Below are 26,938 nucleotides of genomic sequence, written 5' to 3'. Positions count from 1 at the left end.
TTATACGTGTATATTCCAAGCGCAGGCTTTGACCATACTGTACTCTTACAACTATGGCGCCCGCAGCGAGGAAGCCTAAGCAGTTTTTTATTTGTGCTGCATGCCACTTCACGGTCATTCAGCCGCTGCTTTCTTTAAGGCTGTGTCAGCGTTGCTTGGATGCTTGGGACGATTTCCCCTCTTCTAGAGGGTATCTGTCCCTTGATTGATCCATGGTCCAAGTCGTCACGAGTCACTAGCTCTCAGGACATCAGGTTCGAGCCTGTGGTGCCATGAATGGACCTTTCTTCCAGGAAAACAACACTGAAGACAGACAGGTAGAGCCAGAAAGCAAATGTGGTAAAAGAGAACCAGTCATCTTAGCTGAAGGGATTCCTTTATTAATTATATAACTAAAATCACAGAAATGGTAAAATATGCCCGACTCAGGCCAAGTTTCGCCCTGTGTAGGGCTGTGTCAGGGGCTGTAAGACATTAACATGTAAACAAATTAAATAAATAACAATATAAAATACAAACTATTAATGCACAATCGTGAGACTAAAAAACATATGCAATCATAAAGGCAGCATTGAAAACGTCATTATGTACAGATAAATGGAAAGAAGGAAGATAACTAAATAAACAGGCACTTATATATTAAAGAAAGAAATAAAAGAATGAGAAAAAAAATTTACATATTCATGATCGTGTGTAAAACATCAAAAAATGGGTAAACTCCAATGACTGCTAGGTGCAAGTTATGGGGCAGATTTTTAATCTTATGCGCGCGGGGTACATTTGTATGCGGTACCCGGCGTGCACAAACATACACCTGATTTTATAACATACGCGCGCTGCCGTGCGCATGTTATAAAATCCAGGGTCGGCGCATGCAAAGGGGTGCACCTTGTGCGCGCCGAGCTCTAGGGGAACCACAGTGGCTTTCCCCGTTCCCTCCAAGGCCACAATGGCTTTCCCTGTTCCCTCCAAGGCCGCTCCGAAATCGGAGCGGCCTTGGAGGGAACTTTTTTTCCGCTCCCCCCCACCTTTCCCTCCCTTCCCCTATCTAACCCACCCCCCAGCCCTACCTAAATCAGCCGCTGTGCCGGAGGCCTCGGGACTGCCCCTGGACCGCCCCGGACTACCACTCCGCCCCCGGCCCCGCCCCTGGACCACCCCTTTTTCAAAGCCCCAGGACTTACGCATGTCCCGGGGCTTGCGCACGCCATCGAGCCTATGCAAAATAGGATAGGATCTTCTTCAGGCCCATAAATTTTCTACTTCTATAGCCTATGTTAGAGTTTGGTGAGTCCTTGAGGCCTAGAGTTCTGAGTGAGGTACTCAACTGCTTGAGGTGGATATTCCTTTGTTTTTGGAATTTTTACAGTATGACTTGCTTAAGGGTTTGGCCCTTAGCACCTTGAAGATACAAGTTGCAGCCATGGCTTCTTATAGGGGAAAAGTCTTTGGAGGACCTTTGACTTCCCATCTGGACGTGTCCCATTTCTTGCAGGGAGTTAAACATCTTCGCTCCCTGTTGGGGCTTCCAGTGCCTCTACGGGACCTTATCTTGGTCCTCAAGTGTTTGATAGGTCCAACTCTTCTACTGCAGCATATGTTTTCCTTGCAGCTGCTTACCTTGAAGCCAATTTTTTTCGGGTAGCAATCTGTTTGGCATGTCAAGTCTTCAAGCTGCAGGTTCTTTCTGCAGTGGGCCTTTTCTCTGTATGACTTAGGTGCAGTCCAACTTTGGACTATGCCTTCCTTTTTTGGCCCAAGGTGGTTTCAGAGTTTCATTTGAATCAGTCCTTTTCTCTGCCGGTCTTGGACAGGGACTGAGATGAAGTTGAGTACCGCCTTTTGCATTCCTTCGATGTCAAGCATTCTTTACAGCGGTGTTAGGAGGTAACTAAGGCTGTTTGGAAGTCTGATCATCTAGTTGTGCTCCATGGTGGAGGTAATTTATTTATTTATTTATTTATTTGTGATTTTTATATACCGGACTTCGTAGAAAACATCAGTTCGGTTTTCATTATAACTTCAAACTCAGCAAACAGAGGCTTTACATGGAACTAATACAAAAAACAGTGGATAAAACTATACAATTGGCAACAAGGTTTGCAACAAGGTAACTAAGGAGCACCAGTGACATGGGCAATGATTGTCCACTGGGGTAAGGAATTCATTATGATAGCCTGTGTGGCTGCTGAAGTTGCCTTCCTGAGACAGATTAGATCGCATTCCACATGGGGTCAGGTGGTATTGTAGGTGAAACTTCATTTTTTGTCGCCTGTTGAAATTTGCAGACTGGTGGCTTGGTCATCTTTGCTCACCTTCTTCAAGCATTTCCGCTTAGATGTTAGAGCTAGGAAGGACACCACATTTTCGTGGGTGGTATTGTCTGGACTGCTAGCAGCTTTCCACATTAGTTTTGGTACATCCCACTCATTGGGATTGACCTACCTGAACGCTAAGGAAGGAGAAATTACTACTACCTGATAATTTCCTTTCCTTTAGTGTTGGGTAGGTCAATCTCAGGCCCACCCTTGGTTGCCAGCGTTTGAATTGGTGGTTAGCCTTTCTTAGGGTGAGCTATGCAGAGTATGATTCCTGCTCTTCATTGTCAACTGGCATGTGACTTCTCTAGCCCTTAGTTTGATAGATATATTCCTTTCCTGACTGGCTTCAGTGTTCCTGTTCATTGGGAAACATGAATGTTTGCCTGTTGATAATAATATTCATGTATAATCAGTTTGTCCACAGTTTGACTTTTCCAAATAATACTGGTGGGCTGATGTCGGGGCGGAACTATATGGCCGTGATGTCAGCTTTTGCTCTGTCTCCATCTGCTGGCAGATGTACATAATCCACTTGTTGGGCTTGATCTACCCATCACTAAAGGAAAGGACATTTTCAGATAAGTAGTCATTTCTTCTTTTCAAAATTACCCACCTTACAATATGTGGGTAGAAGTACATGCATATGGTCTGTATGCATATACTTTTACCTGGATTTTGAGAAGATGTTCTTGTGGTAGGAGCTGGGCTGGGGTTTGGACCTGCACACACATTTTTGCATTTAAAAAATGTTATTTTCCCCCCTCATAAAACTAATTACACACATTACCAGGTATAAATGCATACAGGGAGTTTTGATGGGAATATTTTCAAAGGAAAAGCATGCACGTAAGCAGCCTTTAAAAACCAAAGAGGAGCAGGCAGCACCAGCAGCCCAGGCATGCCAATGGCAGGAGGTATAGGTGATGTTAGTAGACTGTATGGACTGAAGAGGCAGCAGCCCATGCATGCCAATGGGAAGAGGAGGAGGTGAAAACAGAAGTCCGCAGGGGCGAAAAGGAGCTGTCGTGATTATCAGGCCAGAGGAAGAGGAGAACTGCTGCCTCTTGGTAGAGAACAGTAAGAGAGACTGTGTTGCGCCGGCTGGCCGCCACACTCCACAACCAACCCTACTCACCCCCGCCAAGGCCGTGTACCTCGCCCCGCAGACACGGCCCGAAGAGGCTGCCACCGCCGCCCTCCTCCGCAGCAATCTGACGCCGACACACCTTCTCCCACGGGATCCCTTAGGCGCGCGCACACGGCTCACTTCAACCTTTAAAGGGGCCGAGAAGGAAACTCACCCGCGGCCCCATCTGATGACATCAGCAAAAGGCCCTACATAAGGGCAGCTCAGCCCTCCCAGAATCACCTCAGCAACGGCTTAGCTCTGCGTGTGTAGTGTGTTGCTCCTGCTTTAGTTCCTGATCCGGCTTCGCTTCAGTTTCTGCTTCATCTCCACTTCAGTTCTTGATCCTGCTCCCGCTTCAGTTCCTGATTCCGCTCCCGCTTCAGTTCTTGATCCAGCTCCTGCTCCAGCTTCCCTTCTGCTCCTTGGACTGCTCACCTGACCTGACTTCAGCTTGTCTCCTGGATTCTCCTGTCTGCTACCTGACCTGCCTTCGGCATGTCTCCTGGATTCCCCTGCTTGTTGCCAGACCCGACCTCAACTAGTCTCCTGGATTCCTCTGCTTTCGTCCGTTCGCCTGGAACCTTCACACAGAGATCCGCGCCTAAGTCCAACCAGCCCTGGCACCCAAGGGCTCAACCCACAGAGAACGAGGACTGGTAGTGGTGAAGGTCCAGTAGGGTCTCTGCATCACCCTGGGCCGCCTACCAATGGCGGGGACCTACAGGGGGCGGCCCTGCCTTGGCCCAAGGGTCACATCACAACAGGGCTTGTGAGGAGGGCTTGTGAGAGAACATAAGAATATGAGACTTGCCATACTGAGTTAGACCAAAGGTCCATCAAGCCCAGTATTCTGTTTCCAACAATGGTCAATCCAAGTCACAAGAACTTGGCAGGATCCCAAGGGATAAATAAAGTTCAAGCTGCTTATCCCAAGAATAAGCAGTGGATTTCTGCAACACAACTTTAATAATGGTTTATGGACTTTTCCTCTAGGAACTTGTCCAAACCTTTTTTAAACACAGCTACACTAATAGCTTTCACCACATGCTTATTATTTTACAGATCTCTATCATTTCTCCCCTCAGCCGTCTCTTCTCCAAACTGAAGAATCCTAACCTCTTTAGCCTTTCCTCATAGGGGACTTGTTCCATCCCCTTTATCATTTTGTTTGACTTCTCTGTACCTTTGCTAATTCTGCTATATCTTTTTTTGAGATGTGATGACCAGAACTGCACATAATACTCAAGATGAGGTTGGACCATGGAGCGGTACAGAGGCATTATGATATTCTCTGTTTTATTCTCCATTCCTTTCCTAATAATCCCTAGCATTCTATTTGCTTTCTTGGCTACTGGCTGCACTCTGAGCAGAAGATTTCAATGTATTATAAATGATGACAACTAGATCCTTTTACTGAAGGTGACTCTTAATGTGAAATCTTGCATTGTGTAGCCGTAATTTGGGAAAAGGAGACTGCTGGGGATAGAGCAGCAGTCAGGAAGAATAAGAGAGAGAGGGGTTTCTTTTCCCCCATAAGAAGCAAATTACTGGAAGCTCTTTGGTGGGGGAAGAATGCCAAGAAGTCTGAGTAGGGATAGACATCCTATGAACTAGGATGGTCTTGGATACTTTTCCAGCTTTGAAGTCTACCAAATCTCATCCAACTTTTAGTTCAACAAGACAGAGATTCTGCAGCTTCTGGTAGCTTGAGACTAAGGCTGTTATTCAGGAAATTCTTGGAGCTTAAACATTCTAAGGGCCTGATTTTCAAAAGGATTTATCTGCTTAAAACTGGGTTTTACATGTGTAAATGAACTTTATCTGTGTAATGGGCTCTCGAAAACTGCAATAACTATATGCCATTGAATTGTCAATAGGTTTTACCTGCATTAAGTGCACTTTACGTGAGTAAATGGGTTTTGAAAATTGCTAGGATAGTATGTAACTTTTACATGCGTAACTCCTATGATAATTCACCTGTAAGGATTTTGGCTCTCCATCTGAGTTTGTGAAAGGGGGAGGATTTAAGAGGGCACATGGTATGCCTGCATGACTCAGCACAATTTTACCTGCTCCTTTTTTCCATGTTTTAGGCTTTCCTTGATTATGTCGTACAGGAAAGCAGCTTCTAGCTCAGTTATTTGGGATGGAGTACTTCCTCTGACACAATATTTTATTATTGAAATCATCCTATAGGATATTCAGGCCTACACAGTAATTAATTTTTTCTCCCATAGGATATAAAATGAAGGCTGACTAGACTTCTGTTTTTATCTGGAGTAAACGTATTTGGACAGAAACCTCAAGGACTAAATTCAAACTATTGGCTCTGCCTAGGTAGAGACCCCATGTTGTGCTGGAGGTGGACCCTTAGTCTAGTGCAGGATTGGTACTGCCCTCTGGTCGGACCCAGAGAGTGCCTGCCCCCAGGAGGTGGAGCACACAAGGAGACAGAGGCTAGCTGGAGCTTCACCAATAGCAGTCCGGGGTTTCCGCAGGTTGAGCCCTTGGGTATCCAGGCCGCCTGGACTTAGGTGGGCCTCCGGTGGTCTCCCGGAGAGGTAGCAGAGATGTGTGCCCACCACAAGCAAGGGTGCGCAGCTGATGCAGAATGGATGAGCTAGACTTGAACCGGAAGTTCCGGAGACCTCAGGAAGGCAACAGTTCAGAGAGGTCCTCCGGGTGAGACAGGTATCACCTATAGGTCTAGCCAAGTGGAAGCTGCGGTTGGTTTCCAAGAAGGTTGGCCCAATGGTAACAGGAGGCCAGAAGAGAGTGACCAAGTGGAGCGCAAGGGTCAGAGCCAGAGTATCAGTCCAGAGAAGGTCAGCCAAAGCAGGGGTCAATGCCAGAATCAGTCTGGGCGTAGTCAAGGCAAGTGTGGGTAGCAGACAAGAGAATGGTCAGGCAGGCAGTGGTCAGTTCCAGGTGGCAGACAAGAGAATGGTCAGGCAGGGAGTGGTCAGTTCTTGGCGGCAGGCAAGAGAATGGTCAGGCAGGCAGAGGTCAGTACCAATAGTCAGTCTGGAGAGGCCAGACCTGGGAAGGATACAGGAACCCAGGAGCCACTGGGAACAGAGGACACAGGAACACAAGACACTGGAACATGAAGGCAAACTCATTACACCACGGTGTCGACCCGATTGCCAAGGCGAGGTCCTAGGGAAAGGGCCTTGCCTTAAATAGTGCATCTATGTGATGTCATCGGGAGGCGCCCCCACGGGTTTTCCTGCCCTGGGCCCTGTAAAGGGCTGTACATTGGCCGCGTGTGCACCTAGGGGCATGGCCGAGGACGCCGACACCACGGAGCCCCAACGGGAGCTCCGCCATGAGGCCTGTGAGGAGGAAGGCGACCTGGGAGTCCGAGGATGCCGTGAACTGGCTGCGGTCACGAGGGAGGGGTGCTCGGAGCTAGTAGATGGAAACGCGAGGTGAGCAGGGCTGGCCGCAGTGCCAACGCGGCCGGGACGCGCAACACCCCATAGGTCTGCACAAGTTTGTCCCTAGCTCAAGCCCTGGGTTTGGTTTTAAGAGTAAGAGGGGGCAGACCATCCCCGACTAGCATCTCCCTTGAGGCTGCTGGGGTGGTCAGCCTAGCCTACATAAAAGCAAGCAGAGTGGGAAAATTAGTGTGGGAGTTCTGAGTTTATTTTAAAGAGAGAAGACAACATTTTTGGGAGTTTCCCCAGTCTCCAAATTTAGGCCCCACAGTCTGGGAGAGGGGAAGGAGACATATTCTTGATCAGTACCCAAGTGGTTTGGAAGGAGTTGTCTCAAAGGAGAGAGAGATTGTGGTGGAGTTTTTGTTTTTGTGAAGGATCTCTGATCCTGCTTCTGGGAGGATTGTTCCTCCTGCCTTGAGAAGGGCAAGGAAAGGTGCTGTGATTCTCTGCCAGAAATCCTAAGGACAACAGTGCCTTGTAACAAAGAAGTTTGCAGTTTTGGAAGAAGATTTTTGTTTCCTTTTTGTGGCAGACCCTCCTGGTCTGGCCACCAGATGTCACTGTCCCTGTCTTAGAACACACTTTGTAAGGAGCCATCCATGCCCCTCTGTCCCTCCCACCTGCAGAGTCTGGATTGGATGCTTGAAGACTATTTAGCCCAGCCATTTTAATACACTTGGGGGTTTAGTTTGAGAAAGCAAGGTAAGAGTAAGGATGTTTCAGTTTTACACTCTGATGAAGCCTCCCAGCTTCACCCAAAAGGAGTTTCTTTTAGAAGCGATACCTCACCGTGTACTCCCTGCCAGAGGGTCCTTCTTCTAATTTACAGAGAGACAGATTTTAAGCCTGATACCCTTTCGGGGATCAAAGACCTGTGAGCCTACTCTAAACACTAGGGGGTAGATTTTCAAAGGGGTACGCACGTACGATATGCGCGTACCCCCCGAAAACCTACCCCAAACCCCCCCTGCGCGCACCGAACCTATTTTGCATAGGCTCGGCGGCGCGCGCAAGCCCCGGGACGCGCGTAAGTCCCGGGGCTTGCATGGAGGGGCGTGTTGGGGGGCGTGCCGCGAGTGACGCTGCGTTTTGGGGCGGGCCGCGAGTGACGCAGCGTTTCGGGGGCGGGCCCGGGGGCGTGGCGCCGGCCTGGGGGCATGGTCGAGGCCTCCGGACCAGCCCCTGGGTCGGGTGATGGCTCGCCAGCAGCCCGCTGGCGTGCGCAGATTTACACCTGCTTTCCGCAGGCGTAAATCTACCAACAAAGGTAGGGGGGGTTTAGATAGGGCCGGGGGGGGTGGGTTAGGTAGGGGAAGGGAGGGGAAGGTGAGGGGAGGCAGAAGGAAAGTTCCCTCCGAGGCCGCTCCGAGGCCCTCCGAGGCCGCTCCGATTTCGGAGCGGCCTCGGAGGGAACAGGCAGCGCGCGCTGGGCTCGGCGCGCGCAGGTTGCACAAATGTGCATCCCCTTGCGCGTGCCGACCCCGGATTTTATAAGAATCGTGCGGCTACGTGCGTATCTTATAAAATCCAGTGTACTTTTGTTCGCACCTGGTGCACGAACAAAAGTACGCCCGTGTGTACATTTATAAAATCTACCCCTAGGTGGACAAGCACCAATGATGGATCCTGCTGTGTGAGACAATGAAGGCAGAAGATATATCCAGTTTCACCTTTAAAGTACTCTTTGCACTTTAGAAGAGTGGGGAGGTTTTTGGAACCCCCTTCCCCACTGGGATTGAAGAGCTGAGAACATGCCTGATCCTACTGACTTCTCCCCAAAGGACGTCCCCCAGAAATATCAGTAAATACAGGGTGAAAGAACAGCTGAGGAAGGAAGAACAAGAGCAGGAGACTCCAATCAGTTCTCCGTACACCAAGAGACCAAGTCAGGCTGGGTGTCCAAGGCGGAGATGACCAAAGGCAGGATTTTTGCAGTAAAGTTGGGGACCCCTGCACTAGGATTGTCTCACAGCCGCTGGGTATGCTGGGCGCATTAAAAATCACCATGGGGCTACCCAGATGCCTGGAAAAAAGGACACCTAGCTACTTAGAACCACACATGTATCAACATTCAGATGTAATTTCAATATTATGGATGGACTTTAATTTATGAGTATTAATCAGTAAACTTTTATCTAACACCCAGATTTAGTCCTGTCTGAGTTATTTATTATAGCCTCTCACCTCAAGGGAAGTACCAATACAGTATACACACACTAGGAACCTTTTAACATCGTCTGGGCCATAAGCGAGAGCTTCCTCCATAAAAAGAATCCTCCACAGGGATTGAGAGACGAGCATGAGATAGAATTGCTAGCCAGAGCAGCCCCTGAAGATATAAATTAGATATGTGCCCAAAGAAGCAACAATCCTCTAAAAGGGGTTACATTTTGTTTGGGAGGATATTTTACCCAACATTCCTGGCTGTGAGAAATTGCTGAAGAGCACAGTTTTGCTGCTGGTGGGCCTCCCTACCAGATGTAAAGCAATTGTTTATGCTGAGTTTGTCTCTTCTTTTGTAACTCTCTTTTCATGGAGTTAGTTGATTCCAAAGGGCACACAAAATAATTTTTATACTTCTGGGGGCTTCCTCCTTATTCTCTCCCCCCCTGCTTGTCCCCAAGATGTGGGTTCTTTCTGTTTTGGGGAAGGCTCTCTTTCTGGCCCAGGCGGTGGTGTGTATACTCTTTAGTAATTATATATTCCCTGTTGGCAACTCTGAGGGTTAATTGTGCTGTGCTGCTGGGGACAAATAGATCGGTCACAGTACTGAATGTTCAACTGAAAATTTACTGATTCCTTCAAAATAACTCAATGTCCAATCATCCAAAACTGTGTGGGGTTACAGCTCTGAGTTGGTATACCTCTGTGTAAGCATTAGGTGCTCAGGTCCCTGAGCTTTGCGCTTTCAACTCTTGTATAGAGGGCATAAGCATCCCAGCTGACTAGGGAAAATCCTACTGTTGAAGAGATCCCCATCAGTATAGAAAAATCCTAACTGAGTCAAAGGATCTTTTCTCTTCTCCCTAGCCTGCACCTGGTTCCTTAGGATGGAGATCCCCCTTGAGTCTTCAGTGTCTTTCTCCTTCTTCCTTATATCTGTGACCTCTCAAAGGAAAAGGTCTGTTGTTAAAAATTTCAGGACCGATATATTATAGGCCCAGCCTCAAACTGAGGAGGGGCAGAAAAACCTCCTCACCAACCAAAAGGTTGAAAAACTCTCCTACTGTCAACAATCTCCTCTGGAGTGATTACTGTTACAGCAGCCCATCTCTCCTTAGAAGGATGTCCATTGGTCTTCAGTGCCCAGGCTTTTGAATCCAGGGAATGGCCATCACCTTGAGCTTCAGGTTATCACATCCAGTCAGAAAACTTGAAAATAGATGCAAATCTGAACAAAGTGTCTTTCCACTCAGGTTAGCCCCACACTGGCAAGTAGTGCCTGGCAGGGATTTCCCTTAACCAAAAAATTAACTAAGTGAGGTGGATAGGCCTTACTCAGGAAAGGAAACTACCAAGCTCCTTACACTTCAAGAGCTAACTCAAAAGACCACACCTTACTCTCCCTCAGCCCCCATTTCTAGGAAAGGGGTCCAAACATCTCAGTCATCCTCATGGGGAGATGCTGATAGGATGGTATCTCGCTCTATCTGTCCAATTTCTATCACAGGGATCTAGGGCCATCTAGTGGGATTCAAGAGGGTCCCTACACTTGCTAAGGATGTATTTAGAAGATAGGCCTTTTTGGACTCACACCAACTCCACATTATATGACTCTACAACAACTGCATATGTTTCTCAAAACATATTTTCTGATGCAAAGACAAAAAGGGTATAACTAAAAGAGGCAGGGAAGAGAGGAGGCAGAGGGACTGTCAGTGAGAGAAATTCCTCAGCAACAGAAGAAACTCAGCTGCCCTAATCATAAGAAAAGCATTTACATTATTATTGCAACTATTGTTTTTGCTATTTCTGTGTATTACTTCTACTGCGTTGCTTCCCAGTATGTAATCTAGCATTAATAATAAACACTGCTTATCCTAGCATATGTAGTTGTGCTGACTCATTATGTAAGTGTGGTGTGAAAGGTTTTGTGTAACAGATCCTGTCAGGAAGGGAACCTGCAAGGTATCAGCCTTGTGTCTTTCAGTCGTGGATCTCGTCAGGGAAGTTACCCAGGGGATACCGGCCCTTTGTGTCCTTGTATCCTTACCACGCCCATACACAAAGTAAACCTGTAACACCAGAGAGATACTTGGGAATCAACTAAGGAGAAATAAAAAACCCAGTACCACACTAGGAACCTGGTTTCCACCACCTAGAATGAAGGGTTCTCCAATGCATGCCAGCCTAAGAGGCACTTATGTGGAAGAACAGGACTGATGCTGCTATAACTCTGGAATTTGAGTTTGAAGATTAAATAAGAAGATTCCTGTGACTGGCTTTGCAGATTTGTTACAGAAAAAGTTTCAGTTGGAACACCCCACTTAAGTACTGATGCAGAGACTTTGTGGAAGGAGTTAGTAAATTGTAAGCCTTGGGCCCTGGAGGTTTTGCCTCCCCATACTCAAAGAATCCACACCCTGGGATTTTAAGGACTGATGACTGAACTGGGACTTAGCCCCGAGACTGAGTGTGTCCCATGCACCGCTTCAGACTTTTACACCTGAAGCAGGGGCTACATAAAATGGCACCTAGCAACATGGGCCACAAAGGCAATAGAGGAGTGAAAAGGTGACTTTTTTTGGATTTTACTAAGATTTGGAAAAATCTGAAGAAAAACTTGAAATATCCCCCAAAGAAGTAAATGGAGAATTGATAGCTGCCATCCCTGTCTGTGGGGGGAGGGGCGGAAAAGAAAAATTACCAGAAAGTGGAGGAGTTAATGTCAGTCAAGGAGGAGCTGATGTTAGTACACAAGGAGCCTGAAAGTTTTGATGACGTCGGCACGAAGAAAGAGAAGTAGTGGAGGAGGAGACATGCTACCATTCCCAGGAAGAGACCCTTTTACCAGATTGGATGGCAGAGGCAGTGACCAAGTATGTTGTACATTGTCCCAGGAGTATGTCACAGCAGCTGACTGCAGTCCTTCTGCTCTCCTCGGGATGGTGCCAGGAGGAGGAGGAAGCATGACCTGAGAGATTTGGTGCCATAGGACAGAGAAGGCCTGTGACCCCAAGCTAGAGCATGTTGCTACAGTCTATAGCTGCTATCATCATTGCCCTCCTGCTCCAGTGCTTTCCCTGCTGCCGTGGGACCAAAGATACCAGTGAGGAGAGAGTGAGGCCTGCTGTCGGAGGAGTTGCAGTGCTGTATGAAGAACTGCACCTGGAGAAAGAGAAGGCTAGTGTGGTGCAGAGGTGTGCCAAAAACCAAGGAAGCAGTGGTTGTTGGGACCAGTGTGGCGGCAGGAGTGTGGGGCCATAAGCATGTGCTGTGAGGCCTTGAGGAGCTATGCCACTGAACTTGAAAGTGTTTTGGAGAGCTGCACTGGTGCACCCCTGAAAAAAATAAAAGAGCTGGGATAATGGGGGACTGAGGAAGAGTGTGTAGTGCATTGGGTTGAAGCCGAGAAAGCAGCAGGTGAGCAGAGCCAACAAGAGAGAGAGCTAGAAGAGCACTAGCATGCACCAGAGTGAGAGAGGAGATCATCAGGAGCCAGTGTGATTGCATATTTGTAGAAGCACGAGCAGTAACAGAACTTGAACAGTGTGCGTCAGCTCTTAAAGGGGCAGCGTTCCATTTTAGCTGGAGCCCATTGGAATGAAAAGATATGGACTGCTTAGAAGAGAAGATCTTCAATGGTGTCCTGAAAGAGGGAAGAGCAGTTTCCTGTTGCTTAAAGAAGAACTTCCCTGCCTCTGGAGCTTTGGAATGCCTTGAGACCCCTATCCTGGAGAAAGAGTAGCTGGAAGATGATGCTAGCCACATGAAGAAGTCACTGGAGAGGATAGAGGAGGAGAGCCAACTGTATGGCCCTCTCACTTACCAGGGGTCTTCCTCCCTTTCTCTGGATTCAAGTGTCAATCCAAAAGGAGCTGTACAGTGACCAGAGTCCTGTTGAGGAAGACCTAGCGGAGAAATTCTGCACCCATCCTCTGAACCACTAATCACAACTATATTCTTGTTTCAAGCTGAATCCTGCTTAACTGGTTTTGAAGATGGATGAGAAAAGAATCAGCAAAGAGACTGTACTTTGTCTTCTCCATACATGTCAAATGATGGTTTTTTTTCTTTCAAGTCATGGGATGTTTTCTGTGATCAAGAACCAAGTTTTGTTGGGACTTTGTTTGGGACTTTATGTAAAGAAGATGATGACCTATCCTGCCAAGCGAGTTGGAAGACCACAAGAAGTAGTGGTGTGGTCATCTCTTGACTTAACTAAGGACTTTGAGGTTACAGTTTGGAAAAAGAAAAAAAATCTATATGAAAAATAGAAAAATCCTAAAAAATTATGTTCTTTGGTTTATTTTCCTTTAGGTGAGATCCATCCATACAGAATCTGCACCCTGCAAATAATTACATTTTTCTTTTATAGTTGTAAAGATCCAGTGGTCTCCTGTCCTGATAGCTGGGTAGAGAAGTGACTTTTGCTTCCACAAGTCTAGTTGGAAGCAGTGCTGAAAAAAGGACGGCTATTATCCCTAACCCAGGGAATTCCAGGATTATGGGATAGTAGTAATTCTGACCATGGTCCTAATGGGCTGTCAGTTAGTGTCCCAGTGTATATACTGTTCTAAGAAGAGTTGATTACAACCAATGTTAGATAAGTTCTCCATCCCGGAGAGCCACAAGGATGTAGAAAGGGCAGATGGAGAGTACTGTAATGGATAATGTATGTGGGTAATTAACTGTATTACCATTTTGTGTGTACACTGTGGAAAATGCTGTGTCCTAACTAAGAACATCAACCCTCATATATTCTACTGTTTATACATGTTCATTTATTGCATTATTTATGTGACACACCTTACCTCAGCAATATTATTATTTAACCATGCTAATTTACCAAATCTCCATTTATTTGTAACAATTATCTTATATTACATACTAGCCATTAAGCCCGTAACAACGGGCTACATTTAAAAAAAAATTTTCGGTCCATTTCCTTCCCACTTCCTCCCCCCTCTAGTCTCCTTCCCCCCTCCCCTCACTCTCTCCCCTCCCTCCCCTCACTCTCTCCTCCCCCCCTCCCCTCCCCTCACTCTTTCCTTCCTCCTCCCTCCCCCCACCTCACTCTCACCTCCCCCTCTCCTCCCCCCACCTCACTCTTACCTCCCCCACCTCACTCTCACTCCTCCACCTCCCCCCTCCTCCCCCCCACCTCACTCTCACCCTCCCTCCCTCCCCCCCTCTCACTCTCGCCTCCCTCCCTCTCCTCCCCCCTCCCCCACTCTCTCCTCCCTCCTCTCCCCCACTCTCTCCTCCCTCCTCTAAGCTCACTCCCCCTCTCTCAATCCCCTCCCCTTTCAGCTCATCCACACCCGGCAGACAGGGGGGTGTCCCTCCCTCGCGCGCGCGCCGCCGCCGCCGCTACTGCTCCTCCCTCCTCGCGCGCGTCGCCGCCGCTGCTCCTCCCGCTCCTGCTTGTTGTCATCGTCGTCGCGGCTACTGCTCCTCCCGCTCCTGCTCCTAAGGAGCAGGCGCCATTTTTTTTTTCGGGCACGCTCCCCTCTGGCCGACGTGCTGCCCGCGCATGCACGGTAGAGTTGCTCTCTACAGCGCATTTGCGGCACGTCAGTCAGGGCTCCCTTATCTAGTAGATACTATTTACTTAGCACATCTTGCTTCATTAAGAGCTATTTAGGTACATTCAGCTACCCTGAATGCCTTATTGTACAGAGCATTACATTATACTTTGTATACTATGCAATATGTAACATACGTTGAACTCACTGGCTGGCAAAGCATGTCATAAATAAATGCAAATGTTGATGATGATGATGATGATGGAGGTGACAAATAAAACCTGCATATCTGGGGAGGGGGTGATTGAGATTTGTGGGTAGGAAAAAAAGTAAAGACTAGCTTGTATAGGCTGGCTCCGCCTTTTATGTGGGCTGAATAATTTTATAAAGACCCTTGTGAATATTTTATGAAGAGTTTGAAAACAGAACAAATAGCAGCCATATTGCCACATTTATGAAAGGAAACAGTCATGAAAGGACACTTTGCTATTCAAGTGAATTGACCTGCTAATTATTATTTTTTAATATCACAACAGAAGGGGACAGGTGCACACAACAAAATTAACTCCACCATCTGAAGTATTGTAAAATTCTTTTAACAATTTATGAACTTTATTATGATGTCTGTTAATAACTTGGTTTATTTTATCTCCAGGCTTTCTTGATATGCTTTTAAATATCTTTTATTGCTCACCTGCTAAGAATATAGCTGTTCCAACTCATCACTCCTACTAGGGATTTATGACCAAGCATATTCCTTAATCTCTTCTTAGTTTCAACATCCCATAACTTGCAAAAAAAAGTTATTAAAATTATAAATCTGTATAAATGTTATTGGTACATCCTTCTGTTACAATGAGCTGTTGTATTATTTGTCACATTACTCTGTTGTGTAACTGGAATATGAACTGCTTCATTTGCCTACAGATTTATCCGGGGGAGACATGGTTTCAACAGCTTTCAACAGAAGGAGATCAGAGTCTAACCACTTAAATGCTATTGCAGATTATTCTTACTAATCCCTCTTCCCTTGAGCAAGAAATCCAGTGTTACTCCTAAACCTGGTTTTCATCCCTGGGTCACAGAGTCTCTATGTAATACTCTGCATCATAACAGAATGGTGCAAAAAAAGTGAGGATTATGGGGATATATCCAAATTATGCAATTAACAGCAAGTGTAATTATTATATGAAACAGATGTCATTTTATATAGCAGAGTTGCTTACCTGTAACAGGTGTTCTCACAGGACAGCAGGATGTTAGTCCTCACATATGGTTGACATCATCAGGATGGAGTCCAATCACGGAACACTTTTGTCAAAGTTTTTAGAACTTTGACTGGCACCTACTGGGCATGCCCAGCAATGCACTGACCCTGCATCCAGCAGGGGTCCCCCTTCAGTCTCGTCTTATAGTAAAAAGTATGTGTGAAAAATAAAATAAGAAAACGTAAACGAACCCAACTCCGCGGGGTGGTGGGCGGGTTTCGTGAGGACTAGCATCCTGCTGTCCTGTGAGAACACTTGTTACAGGTAAGCAACTCTGCTTTCTCACAGGACAAGCAGGATAGTAGTCCTCACAAATGGGTGAGTACCGAGCTGAGGATGCCCGAGGAAAGCACCAAATGCACTCGAAAATGTGCAACAGGCACAACAACAGAGGTGGAAATTTGGTTAGGAGGGCATCCTGAACCCTGAACGGGTCGGTGGAAGGATGTTGGGAAGTTAAACTGAAAACAAGTTGCGTAGAATAGATTGGCCAAAGATGGAATCCTGTCTGCCAGCCTTATCTAAGCAATAATGGGCTGCAAAGGTATGGAGAGAACTCCAGGTAGCAGCTTTACAAATATCAGCAAGCGGCACCGAACGGAGGTGCGCTACTGATGTCACCATGGCCCTGATAGAGTGTGCTTTTACACGGTCTTGTAGCGGAATGCCTGCTTGCTGGTAGCAAAAAGAAATACTGTCCGCTAACTAGGAGGAAAGGGTCTGCTTTCCCACAGGATTTCCCAATTTGACAGTATCGAAAGATACAAACAATTGAGTGGATTTCCTGTGGGCTGACGTGCGGTCTAGTTAGAAGGCTAGGGCACGTTTACAGTCCAAGGAATGCAGAGCCTGTTCTCCTGGGTTTGAATGGCGCCTGGGACAAAAGGTAGGTAGGATAATAGATTGGTTAATATGAAATTCCGACACTACCTTTGGTAAAAATTTCGGGTGAGTGCGGAGCACTACCCTATCATGCAGAATTTTAGTGTAAGGCAGGTAGGTAACTAAAGCCTGCAATTCACTAACTCTGCGAGTGGACGTGATAGCGAGAAGAAAAACTACTTTCCACGTGAGATAGCGGCGATCACAGGAGTGGAGAGGCTCAAACGGAGGTTTCATGAGCCATCCCAAAACTACGTTAAGGACCCAAGCAGGGGACGGAGGGCGCCGTGGAGGTTTTAAGCGGAGCAAGCCTCTCATAAAGCGTGTTACTAAGGATTGTGTCGAAATAGGAACATCCCCCACGCCTTTATGGTACGCGGCTTCCACACTGATATGCACTCTGATGGAGGAAGTTTTCAGGCCTGCCTCCGACATGTTCCAGAAATAGTCCAGAAACTTCACTGTGGAAAAAGTGAAGGGGTCTAAGGACATAGATGTACACCATATTGTAAACCTCTTCCATTTGGAACGATAAGACCTTCTCGTGGAAGGCTTTCGTGAAACTACCAGGACTCGGAACACCGACTCTGAAAGATTAAGAGGTTGGAGTATTAACTTATCAACATCCAGGCAGTCAGAGATAGGGCCTGGAGGTTGGGGTGGCGCAGGCATCCGTTGTTCTGGGTATCAAAAGTGGATCTTTCCCCAGAGGAATGTGGCGGAGTACTGATAAATCCTGGAGGATTGGAAACCACACCTGGCGCGGCCAGTGAGGGGCTATCAGAATCATTACACCCTTGTCCCTTCATAGCTTCATGAGAGTCTTCGATATGAGTGAGAATGGAGGGTATGCATAGAAGAGACCGCTGGCCCACAAGAGGGTGAAAGCATCCCTTGGTTGTGAGTGGTGGCTGCGAGTTAGAGAGCAGAAGTTTTCTACTTTGTGATTGTGGACTGACGCAAATAGGTCTATGTGAGGGTAACCCCAACTTTGGAATATTGCGTCCGCTACGGTGGGGTTGAGAGACCACTCGTGCGGAAGAAATGTACGGCTCAACTTGTCCGCCAACACATTGTCCACACCCAGCAAGTAGGTGGCTGTGAGGTACATTGAGTGGGAAAGGGCCCATGCCCATATCTGTGCAGTTTCCTGACACAGGAGGTAGGAGCCCGTTCCACCTTGCTTGTTGATGTACCACATTGCCTCCTGATTGTCGGTTTGAATCAGGATGGTCGTGTTTGAGAGACAATCCTGAAAAACTCTGAGGGCATATCTGATCGCCTGAAGCTCCAGGAAATTTATCTGGTGTTTGGCTTCATCTGGAGAGTAGGTTCCCTGAGTCTGCAGATCGTCAACATGAGCACCCCACCCTAGGTTGGAGGCATCTGTTGCCAAGGTAATTTGAGGCTCTATAGCCTGAAATGGAAGGCCTTGAGTTAGATTGGAGTGTTGCATCCATCAGGCCAGCGATAGTCGGAGCTGATGGTAACGTGAACAATGCTGGACATTGGCTGACAAGCTTGAATCCACTGGGAATTTAGAGTCCACTGCATGACTCTCATGGCTAGGTAGGCCATCGGCGTGACATGTACTGAGGATGCCATGTGGCCAAGCAGTATGAGGAAGTGATAAGCAGTTGAGGATACTCGAGTCTGAAAAAGATGCGCCAGAGATGCCAGGATGAAAGCCCGATCCTGAGGAAGGAAGGCTTTCGCCTGTATAGTATCTAGATCGGCCCCTATAAAAGATAGCATTTGGGATAGAACTATCTTGGATTTGGGATAGTTGATTAGAAACCCTAGGGAGATCAGAGTATGGAGAGTGAGATGCAAGGACACCAATGCGGCTTGCTGAGTCGGGACCCTTATCAACCAATCATCAAGATAAGGGTAAACATGGACACCCTGACTGAGGAAGGCTACGACTACTATGAGGCACTTGGTGAATACTCATGGAGCAGACGCCAGGCCGAATGGCAGTACACGGTACTGGAAATGACGAGGGCCATCCAGGAACCGCAGGAATTTGCAATGAGATGGAATAATTGAGATGTGTGTGTATGCATCCTGGAGATCTAGAGAGCATAGCCAATCTCCTTTTTGAAGAAGAGGAAGTAGAGACCCCAAGGTTACCATCTTGAACTTCTCTCTTTGCAGATACTTGTTCAGGGTGCGAAGGTCCAGAATTGGACGAACGCCACCTGACTTTTCTGGGATGAGGAAATACAGGGAATAGAATCCCTGCCCCCATTGGGAGAGTGGCACTGGTTCTATTGCCCGGGACTGGAGGAGGGTTGAAACCTCCTGTTCCAGAAGAAGAGAGTGGTCGGATGATCCCCACGTCAGCTGAGGTGGGGAGTCTACCAGTAAAGTCAGGAAGTTGAGGTGGTAACCCTGAGTGACTACTGCAAGTACCCACTGATCGGTGGTGACTGTGTGCCAAGTGTTGGTGAAGTGGCACAACCGACCGCTGACCGGTACTGATGGAAGAGGAGGTTGGCCTATGCTCTCCAGGAAGGAGTCGAAACCCTGATGCTGGTCCTGGCTGAGGAGCAGGTTGGGTCTTCTGAGGTTGGGACTGCCTGGACTGACCTTTTTGAAAAGGTTTGGAAGGGCGACCTTGGGAAGCCGGAGGATAATACCTTCTCGGTTTGTAGGCCGGTCGCTTAACATCTCGCCTGAATGTCCTCTTGGAGGTGGACGAGAACTCAGCAGGCACTGAAGAAAGTTGACGCAGTGTTTCATGGTGGTCCTTGAGCTGCGCCACAGTCTCCTGAATTTTGTCTCCGAAGAGATTATCCCCAACACATGGCAGGTCAGCCAACCTGTCCTGTACCTCTGGATTTTAACCAAGCCCACCTTCTTGCACTAATCCCTGCTGCGGACACCCTAGAGGCAGTGTCGAATATGTCGTACACAGCGCGGACCTCATGCTTACCAGCATCCAGGCCTTTCTGGGCTAGAGCATTAAGCTCATCCTGGAATTGGTCAGGTAAAGATTCAGAGAAATCTTGTATCTTCTTAAAAAGGTTTCTGTTATACTGAGTCATGTACAACTGGTAGGAAGCAATGCGAGAAATAAGCATTGAGCCATGAAAAACCCGTCTGCCAAAAGCATCTAGGGATTTCTGTTCCTTTCCTGGCGGTATAGAGGAATGAGTTTTGGAACATCGAGCCTTTTTCTGGGCTGATTCCACAACCTCAGAGTGATGATCCAGTTGTGATCTTTGAAATCCAGGAGCTGACTGTACAAGATAGGTGGCAGCTGTTTTACAGCTGCCACCTATCTTGTACAGTCAGCTCCTGGATTTCAACCTGGATTTCAACCTGGAACCGAACCTGGATACTCCCAATTCCTCTTCATCAGGTCAATGAGGATTTCATGAATGGGAATTGACATGATCTCCTTAGGAACATCAAGAAACTGGAGCACTTCTAGCATCTTGTGCCTTGAATCTTCTTCTGTCTGATGCTGAAATGGAATTGTTTCAGACAATTCTTTAATGAAATTGATAAAGGACAGGTCCTCTGGAGGAGAACGCCTTCTCTCTTCAGAAGGGGAAGGCTCTGAAGGCAGATCATCGGTATCCTGGGAAGAATCATCAGTCCAAGGATCATAAGGTTGATCACCAGCTCCCTGAGGATCTTCAGAAGAGAGAAATGGTGTTAATCCCGAAGACTCAGGCCTAGGCATCGATGGCACCGGAGGTGGCACTGAAGGCATCGATGAAGGCACTGACGGTATCGATGGAGGGATTGATGGAACCAGTGACATCGATGGATGAGTCGGTGGCATGATCCCAGATGGCGGTATGGGTATTGGTGTTTCTTCGTCTTCTGATGACACAGGTATGGGCATTGAAGGAAGAGGACATACCAGTGTTCTCGGTTCCAGCGGTGGAAGGGCACTGAGCAACGCATCCAATTTACCCAGTAGCGGTGCGAGCGCCATGGGAATCGGATTGGTGACCGGCTCGGGCACCGGTATTGGTATCGATGGTGGCTGGAAGCCGTGCAGTGCTTTACCGATGGCCTCTTGGATCATCCGATCCAATTCCTCGTGGAAGCCTGGGGTATGGAACCCCGGCACCGGAGTAGGAGGCAGCACTGGCATAGCCAGAAGGTCCACCGGTGAAAGTGGAATCACGACTCCCTGCACCAATGAAGGTGGGGAACGCCTCAGTGACCCGGACGCAGAGGAGGATGGGGCCTTCTCCGAACGGGATTTCTTTGTCGGTGGCTCTGTTGACGCCGATGCCAAGAGCTTGCTTTGTTCGGCAGACTGAGTCTTCCTATGCCAGTGTCAACACTTTTCACAATGTTCTCCTTGGTCCTTCTCCTGAGGCGAGGAGGAAGAAGTTAACACCTTAGGAGTAGTCGAAGCCGGACGAACTGCACCGGTGTCTCGTTGCTGGGGAGAGGTCGATGGTACTGGCTCAGACGAAGTCGAAGCGGTCGATGGAGTTGGAAGTTTTGAATGAAAAAGAAACTCCACCTTCTCCAAACGGGCTTTGCGGCCCTTCGGCATCATTTGAGCACATTTGGTCCAAGTTAGGGTTTCATGGTCGGCCCCCAAACACAATACACAAACTCTATGCAGGTCTGTGATGGACATTGTCTGAGGACAATCAGGGCACCGACGAAAACCCGACGCCATAGCCTCGACAAATATTTAGCCGCGGTGTAGTCGATGGCTGGTAGGCCCCGAAGGGAAAACTCGACGGGAATCGACCGCAACAAGGGTAAAATCTTACCTTTCGACCGTGGAGTACAGATATCGATAGGGGGACACCTATGGGGTAGAATTTTTTGAAAATTTTTGAAGAAGTTCCGTGAGGAAAATTCCTGTCAGGAATCTCAAGAGAGCTCCTTAAACTGCATGGCTACTGCTGTGCAGAAAAAAAAGAGACTGAAGGGGGACCCCTGCTGGATGCAGGGTCAGTGCATTGCTGGGCATGCCCAGTAGGTGCCAGTCAAAGTTCTAGAAACTTTGACAAAAGTGTTCCGTGATTGGGCTCCATCCTGATGATGTCACCCATATGTGAGGACTACCATCCTGCTTGTCCTGTGAGAAAAATTATTCTAAAAAGATTTGGGTACCAAAGGAAAAAAGCTACATTTAAAACCAATGGGGTAGATATTAAAAGGAGCGCGAAGCATCCATGTGCGCACAGTTCCCGGAATACATACATGGCCGCGCTGATTTTATAACATACTTGGACTGGGAGGAAACTTCCCTACCCCCCTGCACTGGGAGGAAACTTCCCTACCCCCCTGCCTAACTTTCCTTCCCTATCCCCTCTCCACCCTGACCCATAACCCCTACCTAGCTCCTGGAAAATGTTTTATTTTTCCACTTACTGCTCCTCCCAAGCAGAAGTAGTTTGCGTGTGCTGGCTGGCTGCGGGCGCGTGCTTCCCCGGGACAGCAGCTAATGGCCTCTGTCCCGCCCCGCCCCTCCCCTCCCCACCCCCATCCCGTCCCTTTTTCAGGATCCAGCACTTGTGCATGTATTGGGACTTACGTTCGTGGCTAGGCCATTTTGAAAATGTACGCAGCACGCACAGGAACCGGCAGGGGCGGATTCCGGGTAAAGATCGGCCGGGGATTTTCCCCAAAACCGGCCCAGGAGATACCCCGTGGTCTGCCGAGCGCGGTTGCGCTCAGCAGAACACGTGACCAGAGCGACCGGCCCACCAGAGGGTGCCCAATCCCCCAATAGGCCAATCCGCCCCTGGGACCTGGCCACGCACATAAGTCCTGATTTTTATGCGTGCGGCCCTTTGAAAATTCACCTTTATGTCCTCTATTTTTTTTAAAAACTGTTTATTCAGAACAGATGAAGTACCTGGGATCTAATCCTTGCTCTTCAACTCTACCATTCTTCTCTCCTTCTCCTGTGTCCTTTTGGGAACCTTCTTATCTATTTTCTATTTGTGAGTACCAGAGTGGTGGCTCAGTTTTTTTCTCTCTTCTCTGTTATGGTATCAGCTGGATATCCACTCCTTCTTCCACCAATTGCAAGATTGGCAAGCAAAATCCCTCAAACTGAGGGACATCAGATGATTCAAACAGAAAAAAAAAACTTTTCGCCACTCCTCCCTCTGGGGTAGAATGGTTGGATTAAAAAAAACTTCCTCCAAACAAAAATTACTTAAAGAGTAAAGTACTCAATAAAACACATAGAATTAATCAGTCACTGGATGTGAGCTGGAAATGTATCTCTTTATTTTCTAAGACTCCTCAGCCACTTCCGAGGCCTTTAGTTTACAATTTTAAAGAAACTTAAAGGAAAAAACTCTTTCTAATCCAAGGGATCGCTTGCCATTATAAAAGCTGGAATAAACTATTACAGCAGCTTCCAGTTGGGGGTGCTGTGGCAGAGATGGTACATTCCTCTACTTTACACGGCCTGACCTAACTACTAGACCATACTCCTTCATAGGGATCCCAAATTTACATTGCTTAGGACAAAATGATTGAAACCTATGTCCTATACAATACATGATGAGAGAAATTTCTAAGACATCAACACATCAACCTTGTACTAATTGTGTAAAGATTCATCAATGATCGTAAGAGATATATGAAAAGTTTATTATGAAGCACAATAAAGTACTACAATGTGTATATTATCTTAAAAACCTTATTTGTCTATATTATACAAAACTCACAAAAACACTCCCATTGCAAATACACTAACTCACGTACCATCTCATCCATTCACATCCCCACCTCATTCATAAAAATGCATAGATACAAAAATGAGCGTCCTACAACTGTCAATTAGTCACAATGAACAAAATTCTTTTTACAAAATTTTCTCCAAAAATATATTCTTGCGTTTTCTCCAAGGTTTTAATATCGATGTATTAAGAATATTTTTTTGCACCAGACTTCAATATTCATATATGGCCGGATTTTAAAAACTTACGTGCGTAAAACCCAGGGGTTTATACGTGTGGCCGGGCCTTATGCGTGCCGGGTCAATTTTCAAAGGGCCCGGCTATGCGCATAAACCCCCGTGATGCGTGTAAGTCCTGGGGCTAACCAAAGGAGCAGTCCGAGGGGCAGGGTGGGGCAGTCCGGGGGCGGGGCGAGAGGCTGTGCCGGGGGATCGTGCGCTTCCTGCTCAGAAGCAGGAGCAAAGGGTAAGATAATAAAATTGGGGGTATTTAGGATAGGGATAGGGGGAGGGCAGGATAGGGGAAGAGGAAGGGAGGTTAGGCTAGGGGGTTGGGAAGTTCCCTCCCAGTTCGCTCCTTAATTGGAGCGGACTGGGCGGGAACTGGGAAAAGCCCCGATTCGTCGCTGCGCGTAATTGCAGATCTCTACCCCCCTTGCGCACGCCGACCCGGCATTTTATAACATGCGTGCGCCAGCACACACGTTATAAAATCGCACGTCCATGTGTGCGCACCGTAATTTCCCCATATATTTTTCACCCTGTGTTTCTTTTGATCTTGCTCTTTAATCTTGTGAAAAGCATCCAGGAAAATGATAAGAATATTAAAGTTTGGCTCAAAACCAGGCCGGAAGCCACCTCTTCACTTCTCGGTGAAGTAGGGAATAGGAGTTTCGAAGTGGCTAGTAAGCATTCATTTATTTATAAAAGTAATCTTTTTCTTAATAGGAGGCGAGCAAAGATAAAATTATGCACGCTACCTGTACTTCTCCATCACTGGTGCCAATTGCAAGGCAAGTTCCTTCTTTTATCCAGGAAACCGAGGAGACATATTTTAAACCTGTAGTTAAGTTTATGCTTTCAGTCACTGTGTGTTTTTCTCCATCCCAGATCTGCACAGTAGAATCCAGAGCAATAGCCACAAGATTTTCAGAACTCCAGTCAAGAATATTTAGATCTATTAAAAAAAAGCATAATTTGAAATTAGTATAACAATAAAGACGCTATGGGGCAGATTTTAAAAGCCCTGCGCGCGTAAATCCAGCTGGATTTACGCGCGCAGGGGGGTTACGAGTGCCGAGCCTATTTTGCATAGGCCCGGCGACGCACAGAAAACCAGAAACCCTAAATATAATAATGTAACATAGTAGATGTTGTTGCCAGGTTGGTCCTTAGAGATGGGGTTTACATCCCACACACTAAACAAAGGCCAGAAAGCACAGCTCTCAGCCAGCACCACAGAGAGCACTCAAGAAGAAGGCCAACAAATTGAAAGAAAATAATAAATTGAAAAGAGCATAACATAGGCATTACCTCACTTGTCGTATTTCTTTCCAGATCATTTATAAATATATTGAAAAGTAAGGGTCCCAATACAGATCCCTGAGGCACTCCACTGTCCACTCCCTTCCATTGAGAAAATTGACCATTTAATTCTACTCTCTTCCTGTCTTTTAGCCAGTCTGTAATCCATGAAAGGGCATCGCCATGAGGGATTTTGTCAAACACCTTCTGAAAATCCAAATGCACTACCTCTACTGGTTCACCTTTATCCACATGTTTATTAACCCCTTCAAAAAAGTGAATAGATTTGTGAGGCAAGATTTCCCTTGGATAAACCCATGCTATGTTCCATTAAACCATGACTTTCTATAAGCTCTGTGATTTTAATCTTTAGAATAGGTTCCACTATTTTTCCGGGCACTAAAATCAGGCTCACCAGTCTATATTTTCCTGGATCACCCCTGGAGCCCTTTTTAAATATTGGGATTACATTGGCAACTTCTTATGTTCTTATGATTATTTATTTATTTATTATGTTTGTATTCTGCAAAATCCAGGTCCAGGCTGATCCTTGCAGGTTACACAATTACATACATAAGCATATCAAACAACATTAATACAATAAAAAGTACAGTACACAATACAGAATTTAAATTGCATAAACCTGCTTAAAAATGTTGCGCACCCCGTCCGCGTATGGCCCACGCACGGGCCTGCTCACCTCTCTGGTTCCATGGCAGGTCCCGGGTTGGCCTCCCTGGCGGCAGCTGCGAGCTCTTCCAGGCCCCGGCATCCCGAGGCGGTGGTCGTCAGGCCTTCCACTACGCACCAGGCTTCACGTCGGAGTTCCATGGCGTTGGTCATGCCCCTATGCGTGCACGCAAGCGTGCGGACCACCCAGCCTCTTGTAGGGCCAGGGGCGGGTCCTAGCTCCGCAGTGCGTCCTGATTGATTCCCTAATATAGGGAAGTCCCTGCCTGCACTTCCTTTCATTGGCAATCGGGTTAGCATTGTGCTAGATTGTCACTGCGTTCTGAGCCTTGTTCCAGTCTTGTTCCATTCTCGTTCCAGGATCCTTCTGTTCCAGCCTTGTTCCTACATCCTTCCGTTCCAGTGTCCTCTTGTTCCTGTGTTCGTCTGTCATCTCCCCAGGTAGTACCTCCGGACTGTCTCACTGGTACTGACCTTGGCTTGCTCCTTGAACCTCCTACCTGCTGCCTGCCTTCTGGCCTCAGCTTGCTCCTTGACTACTCTGCCTGCTGCCTGCCTTCTGACCTCGGCCTGCCTGTGACCTCGTCTGACCTCCGGAACCTGACCCCTGCATTGTTGACCACTCCTCGGACTGACCCTGTGATTCTGACCTCTGCCTAATTGACCACATCTCCACTGGCTCTGTTCCTTGCCTTGACATCGCCTACGCTGTTCTGGTCCTCCTTGCTCCATTTATTTATTTATTTATTTATTTATAGGTTCTTCTATACCGCGGTACGTATAGCAATACATCACCTCGGTTTACAGTGAAACATTAATTTAGCAACAGGCTTTACATGTAACAGTATAAAATAAACAGTAAAACAATTAATAGCAACAGGCTTTACAGAAACGATCGGGTTCGAGACCTGCGGTCTCGAACCCGATCGTGCTTCTCTCCTATATGTGGGCATGCCTGTCTATCATCTCTCCAGGAGACCCTGAGAGGCCTACTTAAGTCCAAGCGGCCCGGGTCCCTACGGGCTCCACCCGGGGGGACAGCAGGCTTCCAGTGGTGAAGCTCATCCTAGCCTCTGTCTCCTCCAGTGCTCCACCCCTTGGGGGCAGGTGTTTCCTGGTCCCTACCAGGGAGCCATTCTCCACTGCTCCAGGACAAGGGTCCACCACCAAGTGCAACAAAAAAGATACAATTTAACATATTTTCTAAAAAAAAAAAAATGTATAGTCTTCACACGTTCTTAAGGAGGCAGACAAATTATTGCACAAAAATGGACCTATTTGAGAGAAAAGTCTAAATATGGTTTGTTG

The 26,938-nt window shown here is 47.3% G+C and overlaps 1 protein-coding gene across 1 annotated transcript in view; it reads right to left on the bottom strand.

The window, feature by feature from the left end:
* Positions 1-26,938, bottom strand: part of CDC20B (cell division cycle 20B) — a 221,700-nt gene that overhangs the window by 18,577 nt on the left and 176,185 nt on the right. Inside the window, exons 7-8 of the mRNA XM_029577272.1 lie at positions 24,397-24,593; positions 15,276-15,370 (exon numbers count right to left, since the gene is read on the bottom strand). Of these exons, the coding sequence (XP_029433132.1) occupies positions 15,276-15,370; positions 24,397-24,593 (292 nt within the window). The remainder of the gene's footprint in view (positions 1-15,275; positions 15,371-24,396; positions 24,594-26,938) is intronic.

The sequence above is a fragment of the Rhinatrema bivittatum genome, chromosome 1, assembly GCF_901001135.1.
Source record: "Rhinatrema bivittatum chromosome 1, aRhiBiv1.1, whole genome shotgun sequence".
In the NCBI taxonomy this organism is placed as follows: Eukaryota; Metazoa; Chordata; class Amphibia; order Gymnophiona; family Rhinatrematidae; genus Rhinatrema; species Rhinatrema bivittatum.
This window is presented reverse-complemented; position numbering and strand designations above follow the sequence as displayed.